General features: G+C 43.6%; 1 protein-coding gene across 4 annotated transcripts in view; it reads left to right on the top strand.

Moving 5' to 3' along the window:
* LOC142006833 (arylsulfatase D-like) overlaps positions 1-16397 on the top strand; it is a 59639-nt gene extending 43242 nt beyond the window's left edge. For all 4 annotated transcript variants that reach the window (XM_074983325.1, XM_074983322.1, XM_074983323.1 and 1 more), the window contains 3 exons: positions 2403-2565; positions 13391-13512; positions 15175-16397. In XM_074983325.1, coding sequence (XP_074839426.1) covers positions 2403-2565; positions 13391-13512; positions 15175-15545 — 656 coding nt within the window. In that variant the 3' untranslated portion in view covers positions 15546-16397. The remainder of the gene's footprint in view (positions 1-2402; positions 2566-13390; positions 13513-15174) is intronic.
* The last annotated feature ends 2573 nt before the right edge of the window (positions 16398-18970 follow it).

Genomic DNA, 18970 nt, shown 5'->3' with positions numbered 1-18970 from the left:
TTCACTGCTATCAAGTTTTGGAAAGATAATGTAGCAATTTTATTTGGAGATATACTTGTGTCATAGAACTGGAAGGGACCTTGATAGGTCATTGAGTCCAATACCTGCACTCAACATCCTACTTGCAAGATTTTTGGGGTGTTGCTGCCCATCTCCCATGTTGGCAATGTCTGTGTAGTGAAGAGGGAAGACAAAAATCTTTTTTCCTAGACTTCTCTAACCTCTTCCTTCTAACTTTGCACCCTTCACTCACGGAAGAGCTTATAGAGGGCCTGCACAGAAGCTGTATAATGAACTGGGAACCCAGAGACCCTACCCTCAGCAACTCTCTTTTTCTCAAATCTTTACTAGCTACTTTTTCTGTGTTATTTTCAGGGATCAGATGCCCCCGGGGCGGGGGGGGAGACAGTAGGAGGAAGGCCAGTTGAAAAGACACACACTTGTTGATTTTTATGAAACCCTCGATAATTCAATTGCAGAGGAAAGATTTTTGTTAACTTTGCCATCTTTGTTGATGCCCTACTTTTCCTTCCTTCTGACTGGAAAAATAGACATTTGCTTAACATGAGAGGGGAATGAGGAAAATGCAATGTGGGAAGATGATGTTAAAGACCAGTGAGCATACCCAGAATGCTACGGGGGTGAGGGAACTGGGGGATAGGTTCTCACAATGCACTGCTGCAACAGTCCATGTTTGCTGATTGAGTGTCACAGCAGTAACTGGACTTTGTGAGGAGCATGTAGGGAGGCAAGGGTGGTCAAATTCAAATGTATAAAATCCAGCATTATAAAATTGATATTAATAAATCTGATTTTATCTCACAGTGCAGACATAGTCAGAGCGTTGCCCCCTTTTTGCTGGGCCCTGGGGCTATTTCGTGTAGACTTTCAAATGCCTCCTACCACACAACTTCACTCTGACCCTACAAAAGGATGTAGGCCAGCAGCTGAGTGCAAAAAAAGCTTTTTACAGGATAGAGAGTGAGAGAGAATTATTGCTCACAAACATATCTTTAAAAGTTTGCCTGTTTTTCCCATCTGTTGCACAGTGCAAGTCATTGCTACAGACATTAGTTAGTTACTGATATCCTCCCACTTTTGAAGGGTGTGGTTGATTTTATTTTGAGTGAATCCCTCCTCAAACGTTATGAGGTCCAAACTGTGGAATCAAACCTTAGGGGGTAGCAAGGTGCTGCTGCCTCTGCCATCTGCCTCTAGTTTCATGTACAAGTCTAGTGACAGAGATAGCTGTGTTAATCTGTATTCTATCAAAACAAGAAAGCAGTCATGTAGCATTTTACAGTCAAGGCCTGAGATACAATCTTACCTGCTCTGACCCTACTGCCAGACTGAAAAGTACAAGATCTCTACCTAACATTCATAACCCTGAATTACCCACCAGGAGAAATAAACAAGTTGACAGGGCCAGACAGATATCCAGAAACCAACTACTCTAAGATAGTCCCAAAAAAGACAACGGAACACTACTTGTCATTACCTACAGCCCCTAACTCAAACCACTGCAACATATCATTAAAGACCTACAATCTATCCTAAATCAGGATGCCACCCTCCAGAAGGTCCTAGTTGAAAGGCCTGTTCTTTCCTATAGAAAACCTCCCAACCTTATGAGGATTCTCACTAGCAACCACAAGCTATGCAACAATAATACTAATCCTGGAACTTTTACTTGCAACAAGTCCCACTGCCAACTTTGTCCTCATATCTATTCTGGAAATACCATCACTGGACCTAGCCTAATTACAGAATCACAGGCACATTCGCCTATTCCTCAACTAACATCATATATGCCATCATGTGCCAACAATGCCCACACACCATGTATATAGGACAAACTGCAAACACTCTTCAACAAAGAATGAATGGACATAGAAGAGACATCAAAAATCTCCACATACACAAACCTGTCAGCCGGCACTTTAATGGAGCGGGCCATTCCGTTAAAGACCTGAAAGTTTGTGTTCTACTGAAAAGGGATTTTAACAACTGTCTACAAAGGGAATGCTCAGAACTAACATTCATATTCAAATATGACACATTAACATGTGGTTTGAACAGGTACAGCAATTACCTGACCCATTATAAGGACTCTTCTACATACTTCGATGTTTTATTTAACTGTTAATTTCTCCACCCCACACCCCCCAACCCCATCCCTCTGCTCTTCTGATTTGTCAACCTTGATAACAATGTTTGGACCACTGTGCTTTATATATTGAGTCTGTTCTGGTATAGCTATGACCTGAAGAAGTGGGTCTGTCCTACAAAAGCTCATCATCTAATAAATTATTTTCTTGGTCTTTAAAGTGCTACAGTCTGCTTTTTGTTTTTTTATGTACAAGTCTAATGAATCATAACTGTTATATGTCACTTTGCTGCAGGTGGAAAAGGCATGGGAGGCTGGGAAGGAGGGATCCGTGTGCCAGGGATATTTAGATGGCCAGGAGTGTTGCCTGCTGACACGGTTATTGATGAACCTACAAGCCTCATGGACGTTTATCCCACAGTGGCTCACATCGGTGGAGGGATAGTGCCCCAGGACAGGTATAGAGACAATAATGTTCACTGTTTAGTTCTGTAAAGACAATATTGTTGCTTATATTCTTGCCATGCCATACATACATGGTGTGGTATGCATTTAGCAATGAACTTTGATGGGTTAAACTGCTGCTATACAAGCATAATATAGGATATAACTTGGGCTTAGAGCATGTTGGGCATGGGGCGAGGATAGTGATGAGAACGACGAAGCCCCAGATAGTGTAAAATGAACTAATTAAGGGTATGTCTTCAACTGCACCCACTTCTGGTCCACATCAGCTGACTCAGGCTTGTGGAGATCAGATTTTGAGGCTATAGTAACTTAAACCCTTGTATTCTGAGTGGAGCATAGGTCATCTACAAGTCTCCTCCACTTCACTCGGTCTTGGGACAAAATTTCTAGCTGACTCCAGGAGTACCAGAGTTGTTGTCTTTCAGTCTCAGTAGGTCTTCTCCACATTGTCCGAGGTCTTTCTCCTTTGCATTTTCCTTGTGGGTTCCATTGGAGAGTTTGACAGACTATGCTGAATGATGGTTCTCAGAGTGTGCCCTAGCTATCATCACTTTCTTCTGAAATTTGAATGTCAAGTGGTTCCTGTCCTGCTCTGTTCCAAAGCTCCTCGTTTGTGACAAAGTCTTGCCATTTGATATGAAGGGTATACCTGAGGCACCTCTTTATGAATGTCTGTAGCTTGTGGTTTGAAGATATCTTAGTACGCCAGGTCTCTCATCCACACAAGAGCACACTCTACACATTCATGTTGAAGATCTGCAGTTCGGTCTTCAGATATTATTTGTGAACTCCATACGGGATGAAGAGTTTTGAATGCAGCTGTGGCTTTCCCTATTCTGGCACTTATATCCTTGTCCATTTCTCCATCTCTGCCACTAATACTTCCCAAGTAAGTGCAAATGTCAGGGCTTGGGCTTCACCCTGGGTTCTGACCCCCCACCCCAAAGGGATCTCTGAATCCAGTCTATAACCCGAAGCCCAAACGCCTCCGGTGGCTATCACCAGGGCTCAGCGGGTCATAGCTAAGAATACCAAAGTCAGGAAAAACTGCTAAGAAATAGGGTGGATTCACTCCAAAATTGGCAGCTATTTTCTCATTAGATACATCAAGCCAATAACAAAAGTAAACTTGTCTCTCACAGGACTGTTTAACCAGAAGCCAAAAATGCACCCTTCTTAGGCATTTGAGCCCTTATTTCACCATCCAGAAAGTATGCTTAATGACGAGTGGCTACAGAAAAAAATCAAGAATCCTCAGATTCCAAGAGGTCAGCCACATGCCTAGGTCAATCTATAATTCAGATCTTACCCAGTAATCACCTTGTTGCCAGTCCTTTCGTGTCTGATACATGCAGATTTATTTGTAAGAGGAAAAAAGGAAAGAAGTAAAATGTTCAAAGAAATCATACATGTACAAACATCGCAAAGTTCTTGGATCAGGTCTGAAGCAGTCATGTTACTAACTATTGGCTTGTAAAATCTCCAGTAACTTCCAGAAGATTGCAAGATCCTCGGTCCATTGGTTGGAATGCTCCTTTCAAAGTATGAGAGGGGTAGCTCTGTTAGTCTGTAGCTTCACAAATAGCAAGCAGTCCTGTGGCAAATTTAACAAATTTATAAGGTCATGAGCTTTCATAGGTAGACCCACTTCTTCAGATGACTAGAGTCTTTTAAAGTATGTCCGTAGTCCAGAGGTCAGAGCAGAAGGGCAAAATAGAGATGCTTCCAGAGTCCTTTGTACCTTCTCCCACGTGGAAGAAATGCACTTGGTCTTAATCTAAGGAAATTTACAGGAACAAGATGGAAGTCCAGGGCCATGCAAGCAAGTCACATGCCCTTGCATGCTTTGATGAGTCATGGGAGCAGCCATTACCTATATTTTGGCTAAAACATCCACAGGAGAGTTCATGGGGTGGGAACAGGCTTCTTATATCACCCATTGTGAGATTTAAGTGTTCTTGAATGGCTCATTGACTTAAATAGTTCATTCACAGTGTGCTGAGGAGACTGGATGTAAGTTACCTTGTGTATCTTACCTATGAGAAAACCCATTTGCAATATAGATCTGTATTGCCAATGTTAGTAACTACAGCTGCAACAATGATCTGTGCAAACAAATGGGATAATCCTACTCAGTAAATGATAACTTTTCCATAGACTTGTTACATGACATACGTTGTACAAGGTATGTTGCAATTGTCTAAGAAGTGGTGTTGACCCAGGCGAAAGGTAGCAAGATGTATAGGTATATAAATTTGGGAAAGCTTGCCAGTTTGACTTAAAGTTGAAGATTGTAGGTTTGCACCTTCCCTGAGTTAATGGTGAAGACTGAGGCAGAGCCCCAGGCCGAGGCCAGAGGTGAGTTTTTGGGATTTTTAGTTAGAACACAGACAATGATTTTAACAATACCTATGCTTTATTTAATAGTACAATAATATGTATGCAGCACCTAACTAAGACACAATAGAGATAGACCACGGTTAGCACCTAGATTACAATAAGAGATTTTACTTAATGTTACTAAGCAATACCTATTGTTTTACTAACTGCTTTTATGGTTTTATTTTATGTTTAGCAAACAGGATGCAATACTTACTGCCTTTTTTTGGACTTTTTAGAAGCAGAGACCAGCTTGCTTTTACCTGTTAAAAGAGAGTTACTGCAGTGGTTTAGAAAAGGAAGAAGTTAGCTGAGAGTTTGAAGAAGTAACAAGAGTAGAATATAACAAAGCAGAGAGAGAGAGAGAGTTGGGGTGATAGGCACCCTGTTGGTGTGGATTTCTTTGGCACAGCTTTACACGCATTGCATGGGGAGTTTTTTTACGCGCCTTTTTGGTTTTTTAAAGGATTTTTATACCCCTTTTTTTTGTGTGACCTAATTGAATTCTGAATACCATACCTGCAGAGACCTCTGTGTGTGTGATGACCTAATTCTATTTATTTTGTTTTGGTTTTTTTGAAAGAGAGCTTTAGAGTAAATTTTTGTTGGAGCCCCTTTCCCTGAATATATTGGATGATTTTTTATTTTTGTAAGTGAGGAAAAGTTTGGACATATTTTGCTATTTGAGAGGCATTTTTAGATGTTTAGTTTATTTTTAAGGAGCGTTTTTTGGAGCAGTTGATACAAAGGGCTTGCAATAGAAGCAAATTCCAGTATGAAGTTTTGGTGGAATTCTGCCAGACCTAGGAATGACCGTAAGGCTATTAGATTGGTAGGAAGTGGTACCTGTTGTATTGCTTTTACCTTTTGCAGAGCAGGAGAGCGACCATCCCCAGCTAGCTGGAGACTTAAAAAAAAGACTGAAGGCTGCATTAGTTTTACTTTAGCTGGGTTACACTTAAGTCCTGTTTATTTTTTTAGAATTTGCAGCAACTTGTTTAAGCCCTTTAGATGTTTTTTTGCAGTTTGGGTTGCTAGGCATAGGTTATTTACATACTGAAACAAATAGAAGGTTTAGAAAATGGCTTTAGTATTTTTTGCATTTGAGCATGGAAGCGTGGAGGCCTGTTTTTATAACCCTGAGGAAGTTTAGTCCACAAGTACTGCACTCCCTGGAAACTGAAAGCAAACTTACATTGTGATTTTGGTGTTATAGGTAATGTCCAAAAGCTATTACTAATGTTCAGTACCATGAAGTACCTTGCTTTTGGATTAAAAGCCTTAACTAAGTTCGGCATTTTTGTCACAGTCAGCGCACAGGAGGGTGTAACCTGATTTAAGTGCCGATAGTCCACAGTAAGACACCACGAGCCACTGGGCTTCCTTACAGGCCAAATGGGTGAGTTTGAAGTGGAAGTACACCTGTGAATTACCCCTTGTGCCACCAAAGATTTCATAGTTTTTGCAATGTAGGGCACAGCTTGATCTGGGTATGGATATTGCTTTAGAGCAGGTATTTTTCCCCCATTTATTACTATAGTAACAGCCATGCAACCACAGTTATGCTTATGACTAGCAAACACAGCTGCATGTTTACGAATTAGAGCTTTTAGCTGTGGATTTTTTTGATGCTTTGCTATTAGGGTTGACAGACTATATTTATTTTGGTTAGTGGTTTTTTTTTATGTGACCATACCAACCATACTATATTTAGGTTTGTTTGTTGAGGAACACTGATTTTTGGGCCTTACAGTGAGGTATAACTTTTGTTTTTGCAAATTTATGGCACAGTTTTGTTTAAGAAATTGGTTTTTAACAAATTGCTGTTTGAGTTTGTTAAGGGGAGCAATGCAAATTTTTGGACTTTAGGTACCTTACCAATTTGTATGACTATTGGTTTGGACATGACTGCGATGATATAGCGATTTTTTACAGTGCCAAATATTTGCTTTTTTCCCTGGGGACAGGGGAGAGGATTTAGGGTGTCTTTTATGTAGGATACGTATAGCTGCCCCAGTATTTATAATAAACTCATGGCAGCAGCCCCCTACCACAGCAGATACCGTAGGTTTTTTGTGCTTATTCTGTTCTAATGGCACGACGCTGGTCAGGGCCTTCTGGTGTTAGGCCAGGTACTGATTGGCGTTTACAGGCACAATGCCTTCCTGATTCTTCTTGTTTTGGATGCAGTCTTGTAGGTAGGTGGGTAGGCGCAGGCCCAGTCTAAGGGTGGTGTTTGAGTTGAAGTGATCGTAGCTACGGGAGGCTGAGAAGATTGGCGGCGATTTTTTATAGCCCAGTTGTTGAGGCAGCTTTAGACCTTTTGCATGTGTTTTTTGATGAGCTTTTAGTGTTTGCTGTATTGCTTTTAGGATGGTTATTATGGAGAAAGCTTTATTTTGAGGTGTTGGAGTAGGTTTTTGGTTTTGCATTTTACCTGTAGCAACACCCTGACTATGGTTTTACTGACGCTATTTAGAGTTGTACTGACCCCCGGCCTTGAATTGTTGCTGGTTTTTTTGTAAGGCCTAGGGTTTTTACCCTGTTTTTGATAATTTTCTTTTGGGCCCTTTATTTTTACCGTGGGATTTTGCAATGCTGCCACAGGTGCCTTTTTACTTTTTTTTGGCTGTACCTGTAGATAAGCCTTGGCCAATAGGCTTAAAGTGTTACTGGTGGTGTTTTTTTTGTTAATGTGCATGTTAACTTTTTTTTATATGTGGGGAAGAGAATTATTAACCAGCAGACTTAGTACTGAGGCCCCTTAGGGTTACTTTTTATGTGTTTTTTTTAAGTAGCACTTAACCTTAGATGGAACTGATGAGGGGTTTTATGTGGTTTTTTAACGGTTTTTGACAGAATGGCCACTTTGGCTGTTTGTGGATATTGATTTTTTTTTTTTTTTTAGCCTGGCCACCGTCTCTTTGAAAGTTTTTGGGCCTGTTTAAATTGGCTGGTAAGGTGCTTCACAAAGCTTTACTTACGGTGAGCCGTAAAACTCTTACCCAGTTCCCCTCATTTTTTAATTTGAAGATTTGGGCGATTTTTTGCACCCTTTGGGCGTGCATGGCAACTGATACATTCTTCATTTTTTCCACCTGTTTGGCAACTAAGTTAAGAGTTTTAATATCCACCACTGCTACTGGGATGGTTGGGCTGGCCTCTTGCTTCCCGGAGGCCAATTCAGACCCATTTGTGTCTGAATTTGGTATTGGTTGGAGGTCTTTACTGTCCCCTTTACTGTTTTCATTGAGGCTTAGAGATAGGCTGAGAGAACATCTGGCTCTCGAGAGTCTGCCCCTAGGACGGTTGTCCGAGTATGCTACCCCCTGAAGGGCCAATTAGAGGGACCCCATAGAGAGGGGCAAGGAAACCTCGAAGCTTCAGTGAGCTGAAGTCCCCCCTCTCACTCTCATAGCTCCTCTCACTGGAGGCGGCAGGTGAGAGGAGAGAGGTCGGGGGTGCAACCGAAGATGCCCCTTCTGTGGGTTCTACCTGCAATTGCGGACTTTGTAGGTGACTTAAAATAGAAGAGCAGGCTTCTGAAGTCCTTAGGGTCTCAATTACCGCTCTCTCCATTTCCTTGGGTAACTGCTGCTGAAAAGATCTTTTAAATTTAGCCACAACATGTCCTGGTTCCTCCGCTTCTTCCTTATCTAGACCCTTCACTTCAAGAGTCCTAGGCTTGTTGCCAGAATCCCCTTCTGACTCACTCTCTGACTCCCTCTCCAGGGCTACCTTTAGCTTCCTTGCATGTGATCTAGTAACTGGCCCTTGAACCTCTTGCGGTTCCACCATCCCACTTGGGAGAGGGGAGTTGAGAGTCCAGGCCAGGACTTGGCTGGTTTCCCCTGCAGAGATACCAGTCTGAGCTTCGGAACCTTTTATGGTAATAGCCTGCCCCTTGAGCTCTTTCTTCGCACATTTTTCTAGCTTCCCTGCTTTTATAGCCAATGCCTTTTTCTCTTCTACTGAGATATTAATGTATTTTTTTAAATGCTTAATCTCTTCCTCTTTCTCCAGCAACCTTACACTTTTCCAATCTATCTCCTTCTTTTGCTCCTTAATTTTAGTCTTAGCAAGGGTGACAGTAGTTCTGAGGCACTGCATAGCAATTCCCTTAAGCTCCCTAGCTTTTCCTGTGGAACTGCCACTTTTAGTTCTCTTCCTTACCTCCATTTTAAAGACTTGGCTGACTAGACCCCAAGGGTTTTTGTTATCTGTTAATATTCTTACTACCTTTAAAGAGGTGGGGTTAGAGACATGCTGCTGGATATACTGGTTTACATATGCCTCTAACTGTTCTTCTTCTATCCCTCTTCTCCTCAGTTTTTTTGAACAGTTCTGCCATGGTTTGTCTGCCTAGGAAGGCGTCCCCCCCTTGTGTCAAGATATATGGCAGAAACAATCTAGCAGGCTAGCAAGCCACTCCGTGCCACTTATGACACTGTACTAGTCTTAAAGACACACACACACGCACACACACTCTACCCCAGACCGGCCACAAGCAACTGTAGAGTAAAGAAAAGTCGCACTAGAAGGATGAGGGGTAACAATCCTTCTCTTCCCTTGTCTCTGTCTTGAGAGACTGACCGAGGGGTGTCAAAACCCTATCCAATGTGGTTCAAAAGTGGTGGGGAGCCACTTTGTTTGGCTTCGGGCCGCTGACCCAGTAGAGACTGTGAGGACAAAAGAGCTCCCTAGCAGTTGGTGGGGCGAAACAGTCTCCCTGCCGCTGTATGCGGGCACGGCATCCACATGCTAGACAACTGGACAAGTGCACTAAGATACAACGATACCCCAAAACGTACATATACCCCCCAAAAGAGGGTTAAGACATTAAGTGTACCTAAACAAAATTGTTTTTCTCTCCCTAAGGAAGGAGAACCACCTGATTCCAACCCTAGCTCACAGTGCGCTCAACCCTGGGCGATGTAAGCCACAAAGTCTGGGTGCAGTGCCAACAAGCACTTATGTGTCTGCTAGTACTGTGGGTACAGGAACTGACAAAACCACAAGCACAAGACACTTACAAGTGTCCTAGTTCTTTGAGTTCCTGCAAGTTTTAAACCTTTACAGTGCCGCAATTGAGGCCTAGCGATGTAATTAAAACCAATTAGAATTCCAAAAATTCCTAGGGACCTGGGAATTCCACGAGAACTCCTGCCTGGCTCGCCAAACCTGTTGACCCGGGCGAAAGGTAGCAAGATGTATAGGTATATAAATTTGGGAAAGCTTGCCAGTTTGACTTAAAGTTGAAGATTGTAGGTTTGCACCTTCCCTGAGTTAATGGTGAAGACTGAGGCAGAGCCCCAGGCCGAGGCCAGAGGTGAGTTTTTGGGATTTTTAGTTAGAACACAGACAATGATTTTAACAATACCTATGCTTTATTTAATAGTACAATAATACATATGCAGCACTTAACCAAGACACTACAATAGAGATATACTGCGGTTAGCACCTAGATTACAATAAGAGATTTTACTTAATGTTGCTAAGCAATACCTATTGTTTTACTAACTGCTTTTATGGTTTTATTTTATGTTTAGCAAACAGGATGCAATACTTACCGACTTTTTTTGAACTTTTTAGAAGCGGAGACCAGCTTGCTTTTACCTGTTAAAAGAGAGTTACTGCAGTGGTTTAGAAAAGGAAGAAGTTAGCTGAGAGTCTGAAGAAGTAACAAGAGTAGAATATAACAAAGGAGAGAGAGAGGGAGAGAGAGTCAGGGTGATAGGCACCCCATTGGTGCAGATCTGCCTGGCACAGCTTTACACGTGTTGTGTTGGGTGTTTTATACATGCCTTTTTGTTTTTCCAAAGGATTTTTTTATACCCTTTTTCCTCGTGTTGACTAAATTAGGGTTTGACCTAATTGAATTTTGAATACCAGCAGAGACCCGCATGTGTATGATGACCTAATTTTATTTATTTTGGTTTTCTTTTGAAAAAGAGCTTAAGAGGAAATTTTTGTTTGAGCCCCTTTACCTGAATATATTGGATGATGTTTTGGTTTTTTTTGGGTAAGTGAGGAAAGGTTTGGGCATATTTTGCTATTTAAGAGGTATTTTTAGATGGCACAGACAGAAATGACACACCATTAGTAACCTGACCTTAAACCTACGTATGAAGAGATAATTTGCCCAAGCTTTTCCCCTTATGCCCTACTTACTGGGCAGGCCCCTTGCGTGACTGCTAACAGGAAAAAAGGTACGCATAAATCCTTCTAGGCCTTAGTTAACTAGACTATTATGGCTTCCTAATATTTACCCTGGATTATATACTATAAGCTAAGCACTGGTAATGGTGGCAATATTATTAGTGATATAAATGTTCATGTTCCAGTCATTCGGCCTCCCGTTGCAGCTTTACAGCCCCACAGACCACCTCCCATTTGCTGAGTCAGCTGATACAGGGCAGCTACGAGTGTTTTATTGCAGTGTAGACACTTACCCAATTAAAAACACTTAGGGCCAACCAGCCATATCTCTGGACCACACAAGGACACTTACAAGTAGGGAGGCTTGTGGCAGAAACTGAGGAGAGGGAGGGGACTGAGTTGCATATAGTGGGCCCAACAGTTCCTGCTGGGGTCTGTGGAAACTGTAGAAGGCTTTCCTCCCTCCCACACCACAAAGACCCATAAATCTGTCCTCATGACCCTCTCTTCTGCCCCTCCTTCTCCTTACAGCTTATCTCCCAAAGCATAACTTTTTTCTGTCTCTCTCTCTCTCCACTGCTTGCTGTCCCCCAACATGCACTAGAAGGGAAGGAGAAACTTTCTCTAGCTCTATCCCTTGAGAAAAGAGGAACTCTTTCGATTGGTCCATGCAGCTCTGACCCCACTTGTTAGAAGCCATGTTCTGTGGAATGTGCTCCTCTCCCTGAGCAAGGTAAACTTCAGATTAGTGTGAGAAGAGCGCCTAGCATGTTTCCTGGAGGCCTAGGAGTGTTCTCACATCACTGGGAAGAAAAGAGACAGTCAAGACTCCTAAGCTGTTTCTACACATGCCACTTTCTTCAAAAGTGACAAGCTAGTAAACAGCCTGAAATATGCTAATGAGGCACAGATGCAAATTCCCTGTGCCTCATTAGCATAAGGTCATATGATTTGGCATCCAGAAGATGCTCTTCCAGACTCCAAATTGTCATGTAGAAGCACAGCCCCCAAAGGGTCTTCTGGAAGGAAGACCTCCTTCTGGAGGCCCCTTCTTCCCAAAAATTCTTCCAGACTCCAAGTCGTGTGACCTTATGCTAATGAGGCACGAGGAATTTGCATCTGCACCTCATTAGTATATTTCAGGCTGTTTATTAGCATGCCAAAAGTGGCATGTGTAGAAACAGCCCTACTTCCTACATGCTTAAATCCACCAAGTGCAGTGCAGTCTGCCCTACAAATATTGGCCACTCTCCTGTCTCGAGAGGAGGCCAAAAGCACTTTCTTTTTCTCACTCTTCTTTAGCCCCAGGAATATAACAGAAAGGAGTTTGCAGAATTAATGGAAATAAAATACATAATCTCTTTCTCCTGATCATTGATGCTGGACTAGTCTGTTGCTAGGAAGCTCATGCCCTATGCTTTCTGAGCGATTGAGAGGCATCCACCTGCCAGCAGAGCACTGCTATTGAGAGGCACTGCACCCTAGGGTGAAATTCTGGTCTCAAAGTCAAGGAGAAGAGATGTCACTGATTTCAGTGAGACAAGGACTTCACCTCTAACACCCCCACACTCCTCACCACAGGACTGTAGTGAGAGCTGTGAATGGGGAGGCCATTTCCCTAATGCCATACCGTCTCCAATTGCATAAGTGTCAGAAATATACATGCCAGGGATAATGATTCACAGAAGCACCTAAATGTCTGAAAAATAGGACTCTTAAATCACTTAGATGCTTTCTAAAATGTTGCTGTAAAAAGGACAAAAATTAAAGTATCAGAAAAATGCACTTAGATACCTTTTCTGACTTACATTTCAGAAATGCTTATAAATATGAGAAAAAATTGCTTGCCACTGTTAATGCAAGAAAATTATTGAATACTAATTTAGGCCCCAGTTCAAGGATGCATTTATGTGTTTAAAACCACCCCTACTCAGGAAAGCATGCTTAAGTTCTGTTCTCATTAGGGATGCTTTCCTAAATAGGCACCTTAATTTTTTATAACAACTAATTCTTAGTAACAGCTATTTGCATACAGCTAAATAGAGTAAGCCTGACTTTTTTGTTTCAAAGACCATATTATTTAGAGAGAGTTATAATATTTGCTCAGCTTACCTAATAGCTGGTGTAAATGCATGTCATTCGCAGCAGGGAAATTCTATAGTGGAACATGTTATGGTCTCTAGATGCCAGTGGTACTAAGAATTTCCTACTGGAGAATGAGTAATAGGTATATTTATTGCCCCAGTTTGATGACTTCTCTTATCTCCATCACACTAGGATAATTGATGGCCAGAACCTGATGCCTTTACTACAAGGAAAAGTTCAACAGTCAGAGCATGAATTCATGTTTCACTACTGCGGGTCATATTTACATGCAGTGCGATGGCACCAGAAGGAGAGTGAGTACAGACAGACATTCTCTTCACAATGGACACAAACTCGACCAAACATCTCCCCCTCATAGGAGTGGTCATCACAGCAGCCACTAACCGACTGATTGTTTTGTGGCAACAATACCTGGTGAAGTTGTCTGGGCTTCATCCACATTCTGCGGAGCCTATAGGTTGACTCCTGAGGCTCTTAGTAAGTCACATCTGGCATGGAGATTATAATGATGTCTCTGGCCAGGAGGAGGTGCACCACAGCAATGAACTAGTTGTAGTCAACACAGAGAAAAAAGGTATAATTAGAAGTTTAATGGGAACACATGCAGTAGTGTCCTATAAAAGTTTTTCATGGCCACAATATCTGGTGTCTTCAGAATCATTGGTCTGTTGTCAGGAATGCATCTAGCTGTTTTGTGGGGGCATGTAAGATATGACTGTGCCCTCCCTACCCTGCACCCAGCTCTCCTCTTGAGCATTACTACTTAGCTAATGCTAATTATTTTAGCTCATCTTCCCAGTATATTAAAGAATGATTAAATATGTTTGGTTTTAATTGTGCCTAGTATTTAATTTAAAAAATAGAAACAGTGACATTATGCAAGTCAAAAATCAGCACTTCCAAAATTAGTAAAATCAAATGTCCTGTCATTTAAATTGGAGAACAATCACCTGCATCTATTAATATCACATAAAATAAGCCCCTAATTATTCAACATGAACCTTTCCTTCTGCCCAGCCCCTCACCCTGCTCCTGTACCCTCCTTCCCCCACAGACCCCTCATCTGCATCTTGCTCCCACCCTTCCAGACCCCACACCCCAACCCTCCTGTGCCCTTCTTCTTGCTTAGGCACCTTATCTCCAGCACATTCCCCACACCCTCCCTCCCACTCAGACCTCTCAACTCCAGCCTGCTCCTGCACCCTCCTCCTGGCCAGACTCCATGCCTCCAGCCCACTCTCAAACACCTTCCTCTGTCCCCAGTGTGCTCCTGCACCCTACCTCCCACCCAGACCCCCCCCAACTCCTGCACCCTATGTCCTAACACACACCCAGATAGCAGGGCTGCTCCACACATTCTTCCTTCAACCACCCACCCACCCACCACAAATCTCTTCCAGCACAGCCAGCCCTCCACCCTGTCCCCACATGTCTTCTGAAGTGGGGCCTCTGTCCCAGGACACTGGGGAGCACCTCTGGGCACCCACCCTGCTGCTGCTCCCCGCCCCCAGACTAGAGGATTTACCAGAGACAAGTGAGTGCCCCTCTTCCCCCTGACCTTAGCTGAGCTGGCTGTAGTGCTTCCCTTCCCACACAGCTGGCTGGCTGCAGGTAAGGGCCCATAGGACAAGATGTCTCCAGTGTGCCCCCATCAGCATGTCACCCTGACCAGCAGCACTGGTCATTCCAGCCAAAGGCTGGCAGTGCACTGAAGGTTTCACTTACATTTATGTGGGCCCCTGGTGGCTGTGGGCCACAAGCACAGCATCTCCCGAGTGACATCTACATGCACCTCTGTCTACTGTGGAGAACTTTAAAAAGGTCTGTAACCTTGTGTATTTTTGGTGGTAAATATCTTTGTATTCATTGTAGCAGCACTCTCAAATACTTTAGTGCCCTGCAACATCCATCTTATATATCATATACCCACCTACATCTGTTTTTTCTCCTGCCAGGTGGGGCGTTGTGGAAGGCTCATTATGTGACCCCAGTATTCTATCCAGAGGGTGCCGGAGCCTGTTACGGAAGAGGAATTTGCCCATGTTTCGGGGAAGGTGTAACCCATCATGACCCTCCTTTGCTCTTTGATCTCTCCAGAGACCCGTCTGAGGCCAAACCTCTCTCACCTGCCACTGAGCCCCTGTTTGGCACAGTAATAAGCAGAATAGAAAGAGCTGTGGAGGAGCATCGCCAAACCCTGACTCCCGTCCCACAGCAGCTCTCTTTGTACAACATTATGTGGAAGCCCTGGCTGCAGCCCTGCTGTGGGACATTCCCATTTTGCTGGTGTGACAAAGAAGGTGACAGCGCACAGCCTGCTCTGTAAAATCGGTGCAGGTGCTGCTTCAGTCATAACCTCATTTCTGAAAGCCATCGGCCACACCACGGCTTATTTCAAAATAGGCGCTATACCCTGCCTAAACAGCACCTATTTCAAAATAAGTGCTGTTCCTCGTGCAATCAGATATACCTATTCAGAACTAAGCCAAACGCTACTTTGGAATTATTTCAGAACAGCTGGTGTGTTGTGTAGACCAGTGGTGTTCAAGAGCAATTTAATGGATCACCACAGGCCTTCTCCCTGAACTAGGTCCTGCCCCCACAAGCCAGGTCCTGCCCCGCAGACAGATTACTAAAGCTGCGCTACACAAGCCGCCCCAGGGCTGAAGTCTGCCGGGGCCAGAGGAGCCGCCTCCCCGCCGCTACCGTGCGCTTGTTCCAACAGGTGATGGGGCATGTGCACAGAGCAGCCGGAGGGGTTCCCCATGTGTGAAGCATTCCTGAGCCACATTTGCCAATCGGCTGCCCCATTCACCACATGTGGCAAACAGGGAGCGCATTGGACACCGTGGGTGTGGATGCGAGGATAATTATTTTGAAATAACTTTGCTGTGCAGAACTACCCTCTGTAAGCTACAGATGTAATGGAGAAAAGTGCTGATCTAACTGAATATCGTGTAAATAGTATCAGGGGCAGGTCTAATAATATTCATCACCTGCCTATTAATATTCATTGTATAGAAGTTACCATTAGTACACAAGGGTTTCAAGGACATAATCAGATGTGTGAATTTAGATACTGAATTGGATAAAAGAGCGTAACTGGTGTCAAATCGTTGCTCACTGGGAACACTGTTTCGGGGATCTGAGGTGGCATGAATATCTGCAATAAAGAGATCTGTTTACTCCATCCATTTCGGAGTCACCTGTTTCTTTTCTAACACTCTGCATGCTGGATGTCCCTAATCCAGGAACATCTGTGGTACAGAGGAGGAAATGGCTCCGCATGCTGCTGCTTTTCCTCTCCCCACGGCTAGCTGGAGAAAGAGCAATGCAGCAATACACTTCTCCTGAGGCTTTTCCCCACTTCTCCCACAGCAACTGGGGGCAGGGGTCATGCCTAGGAGCGGTGAGAGACACAGCCATGCATGCCACCAACAGCAGGGCACCAGGTAAGTTCCTGATCTCCATACCTCTCATGTCCAGAGACCACAATGCCCTCCATGGTCCAGAAGAATCTTAAATAGTGGCGTACCTGTTTTCCAGGCTTCCTGGATTAAAGAGGTTCAAGTGCATTTTAGCTACAATACATCCAGGCACGCATACTTCCAAGTTACAATTAAATTTTTTTCCCCATCCAATCACTGCCTTGCAGAGGTATAACTCCATTTTCTATATGAGCATTTAGCTATATATAACTACCTGAAACAGCCAGAGATACATGCACAAGACATAAAATAAGCATTTGTATATTTAGAGAGTCAGCATGAGTAAAGAAATGCAGTAAACTTTCATATCTGGCAGCCTCAGGATGCACATAGATGTGTTTGTCAAACAGGTGCAACAAAGCCTTACACCTCAGTCCCTGGGAAAATAATGGAGGGGGTCCTCAAGGAATCCATTTTGGAGCATTTGAAAGAGGGGAAAGTGATCAAAAGTGGCCAACATGGATTCACCAGGGGCAAGCTATGCCTGACCAATCTGATTAACTTCAATGATGAGGTAACAAGCTCGGTGGACATGGTGAAGTCAGTGAATGTGATATACCTGGACTTCAGTATAGCTTTTGATATGGTCTCCCACAACATTCTTGCCCGTAAGTTAAGGAAGTATGGATAGGATACATAGACAGTAAGTTGGCTTGACAGTCCGGCCCAACAGGTAGCAGTCAATGACTCAATATCTGGATGGCTGTCAGTTTCTAGTGGAGTGCCCCAAGGCTTGGTTCTGAGGCCGGTGAGGTTCAAGATCTTTATTAATGACCTGAAGGAGGGACTGGATTGCACCCTCAGCAAGTTTGCAGACAACACTAAGCTAGGATGAGAGGTACATACATTGCAAGGTAGAGATGGAATCCAGAGTGACCTGGATAAATTGGAGGATTGAGCCAAAAGAAATCTGATGCAGTTCAACACGGACAAATGTAGAGTCCTGCACTTGGGATGGAAGAATCCCAAGCATCTTTATAGGCTGGGGACTGACTGGCTAGGCAGCAGTGCAGCAGAAAGGGACCAAGGGATTATGGTGAATGAAACAGTGTGCCCTTGTAGCCAAGAAGGCTAGTGGCATATTGTGGTATATTAGGAGGAGCATTTCAAGGAGGTCTAGAGAAGTTGTTGTTCCCCTCTACTTGGCATACCTGGAATATTTTGTTCAGGTTTGGGCCTCCTTTATAGAAAGGATGTGGATGCATTGGAGCGTGTTCAGTGGAGGGTAACGAAAATGAGGAGATGCTAAGCGATTTGGGCTTATTTAGTTTGCAGAAGAGAAGGCTGGAGGGTGACTTAATAGCAGCCTTCAACTTTTTGAAGGGGAGCTCTAAAGGGGATGGAGAGAGACTGTTCTCAGTGGTGACAGACAGTAGAACAAGGAGCAATGGGCTGAAGTTACAGAAGGAGAGGAGTGGGTTGGATATTAGGAAAAGCTACTTCACCAGGAGGGTGGTGAAGCACTGGAATACATTGCTGAGATAGGTGGTAGAATCTCCATCCCTAAAGGTTTGAGTCCCAGCTGGACAAAGTCCTGTCTGGAATGATTTAGTTGGGGTTGATCCTGCTGGAAGCAGGATGTCATTGAGTCCAGGCCCCTGAGGTCCCTTCCAGCCCTATGATTCTAAAGGCTGGTACCCAAGCATGTTGAAGGGGCAATGTCACATGTTTGTATCAGTGTGTGAAAGAGGGATCACATGAGGTGTGTTTTTGTCCAGATGAGGGAGCACTGGATAGTCCCACTATTCATGGAGCTGAGTCCTCTACAGTGAGTATGCATGTGCAAGTGTAACTGCAGGCATTGGGCCAGAAGGCTAGGACCATTCTTTATTAATAGTCAGTCTGGCCTAGCGCCTTTGCCACTGAACTGAGTCTATGCTCTCTTTGAGCAGTTCAATCAAGGTTTGCCAGCCAAGCTATGTGCACACAGAACAGAGAGACACACACAGAATCAACAACTGGCAACAGTCAATATACTTTGACAATGTTGCACTGGCTTTTTGAATATGGTAGCGGAAATCATGGCACCACTGAAGTCAGTATCAGTTCAGAACCTTTGTCTTTACACACGTTCAGTAACTCACTGGTGACCAGTCAGAGACATATGATGCAGTTTGTATTTTTTAGAAAATGCACCTGCTCTCACAAATTAAATATTCAGCATTGTTGAGGAAGATTTTTAGAGATTTCCTAAGCATGTCAAATGCAGTTGCTCTAGCTTGTCTTAATCAGTAGTTTTTTTATGCCAGGAGTGAGACCCTCA

This window comes from Carettochelys insculpta, chromosome 1 (genome assembly GCF_033958435.1).
Source record: "Carettochelys insculpta isolate YL-2023 chromosome 1, ASM3395843v1, whole genome shotgun sequence".
NCBI lineage: Eukaryota > Metazoa > Chordata > Testudines > Carettochelyidae > Carettochelys > Carettochelys insculpta.
Note: the sequence above shows the minus strand (reverse complement) of the source record. Positions and strands in the feature narration are given on the sequence as shown.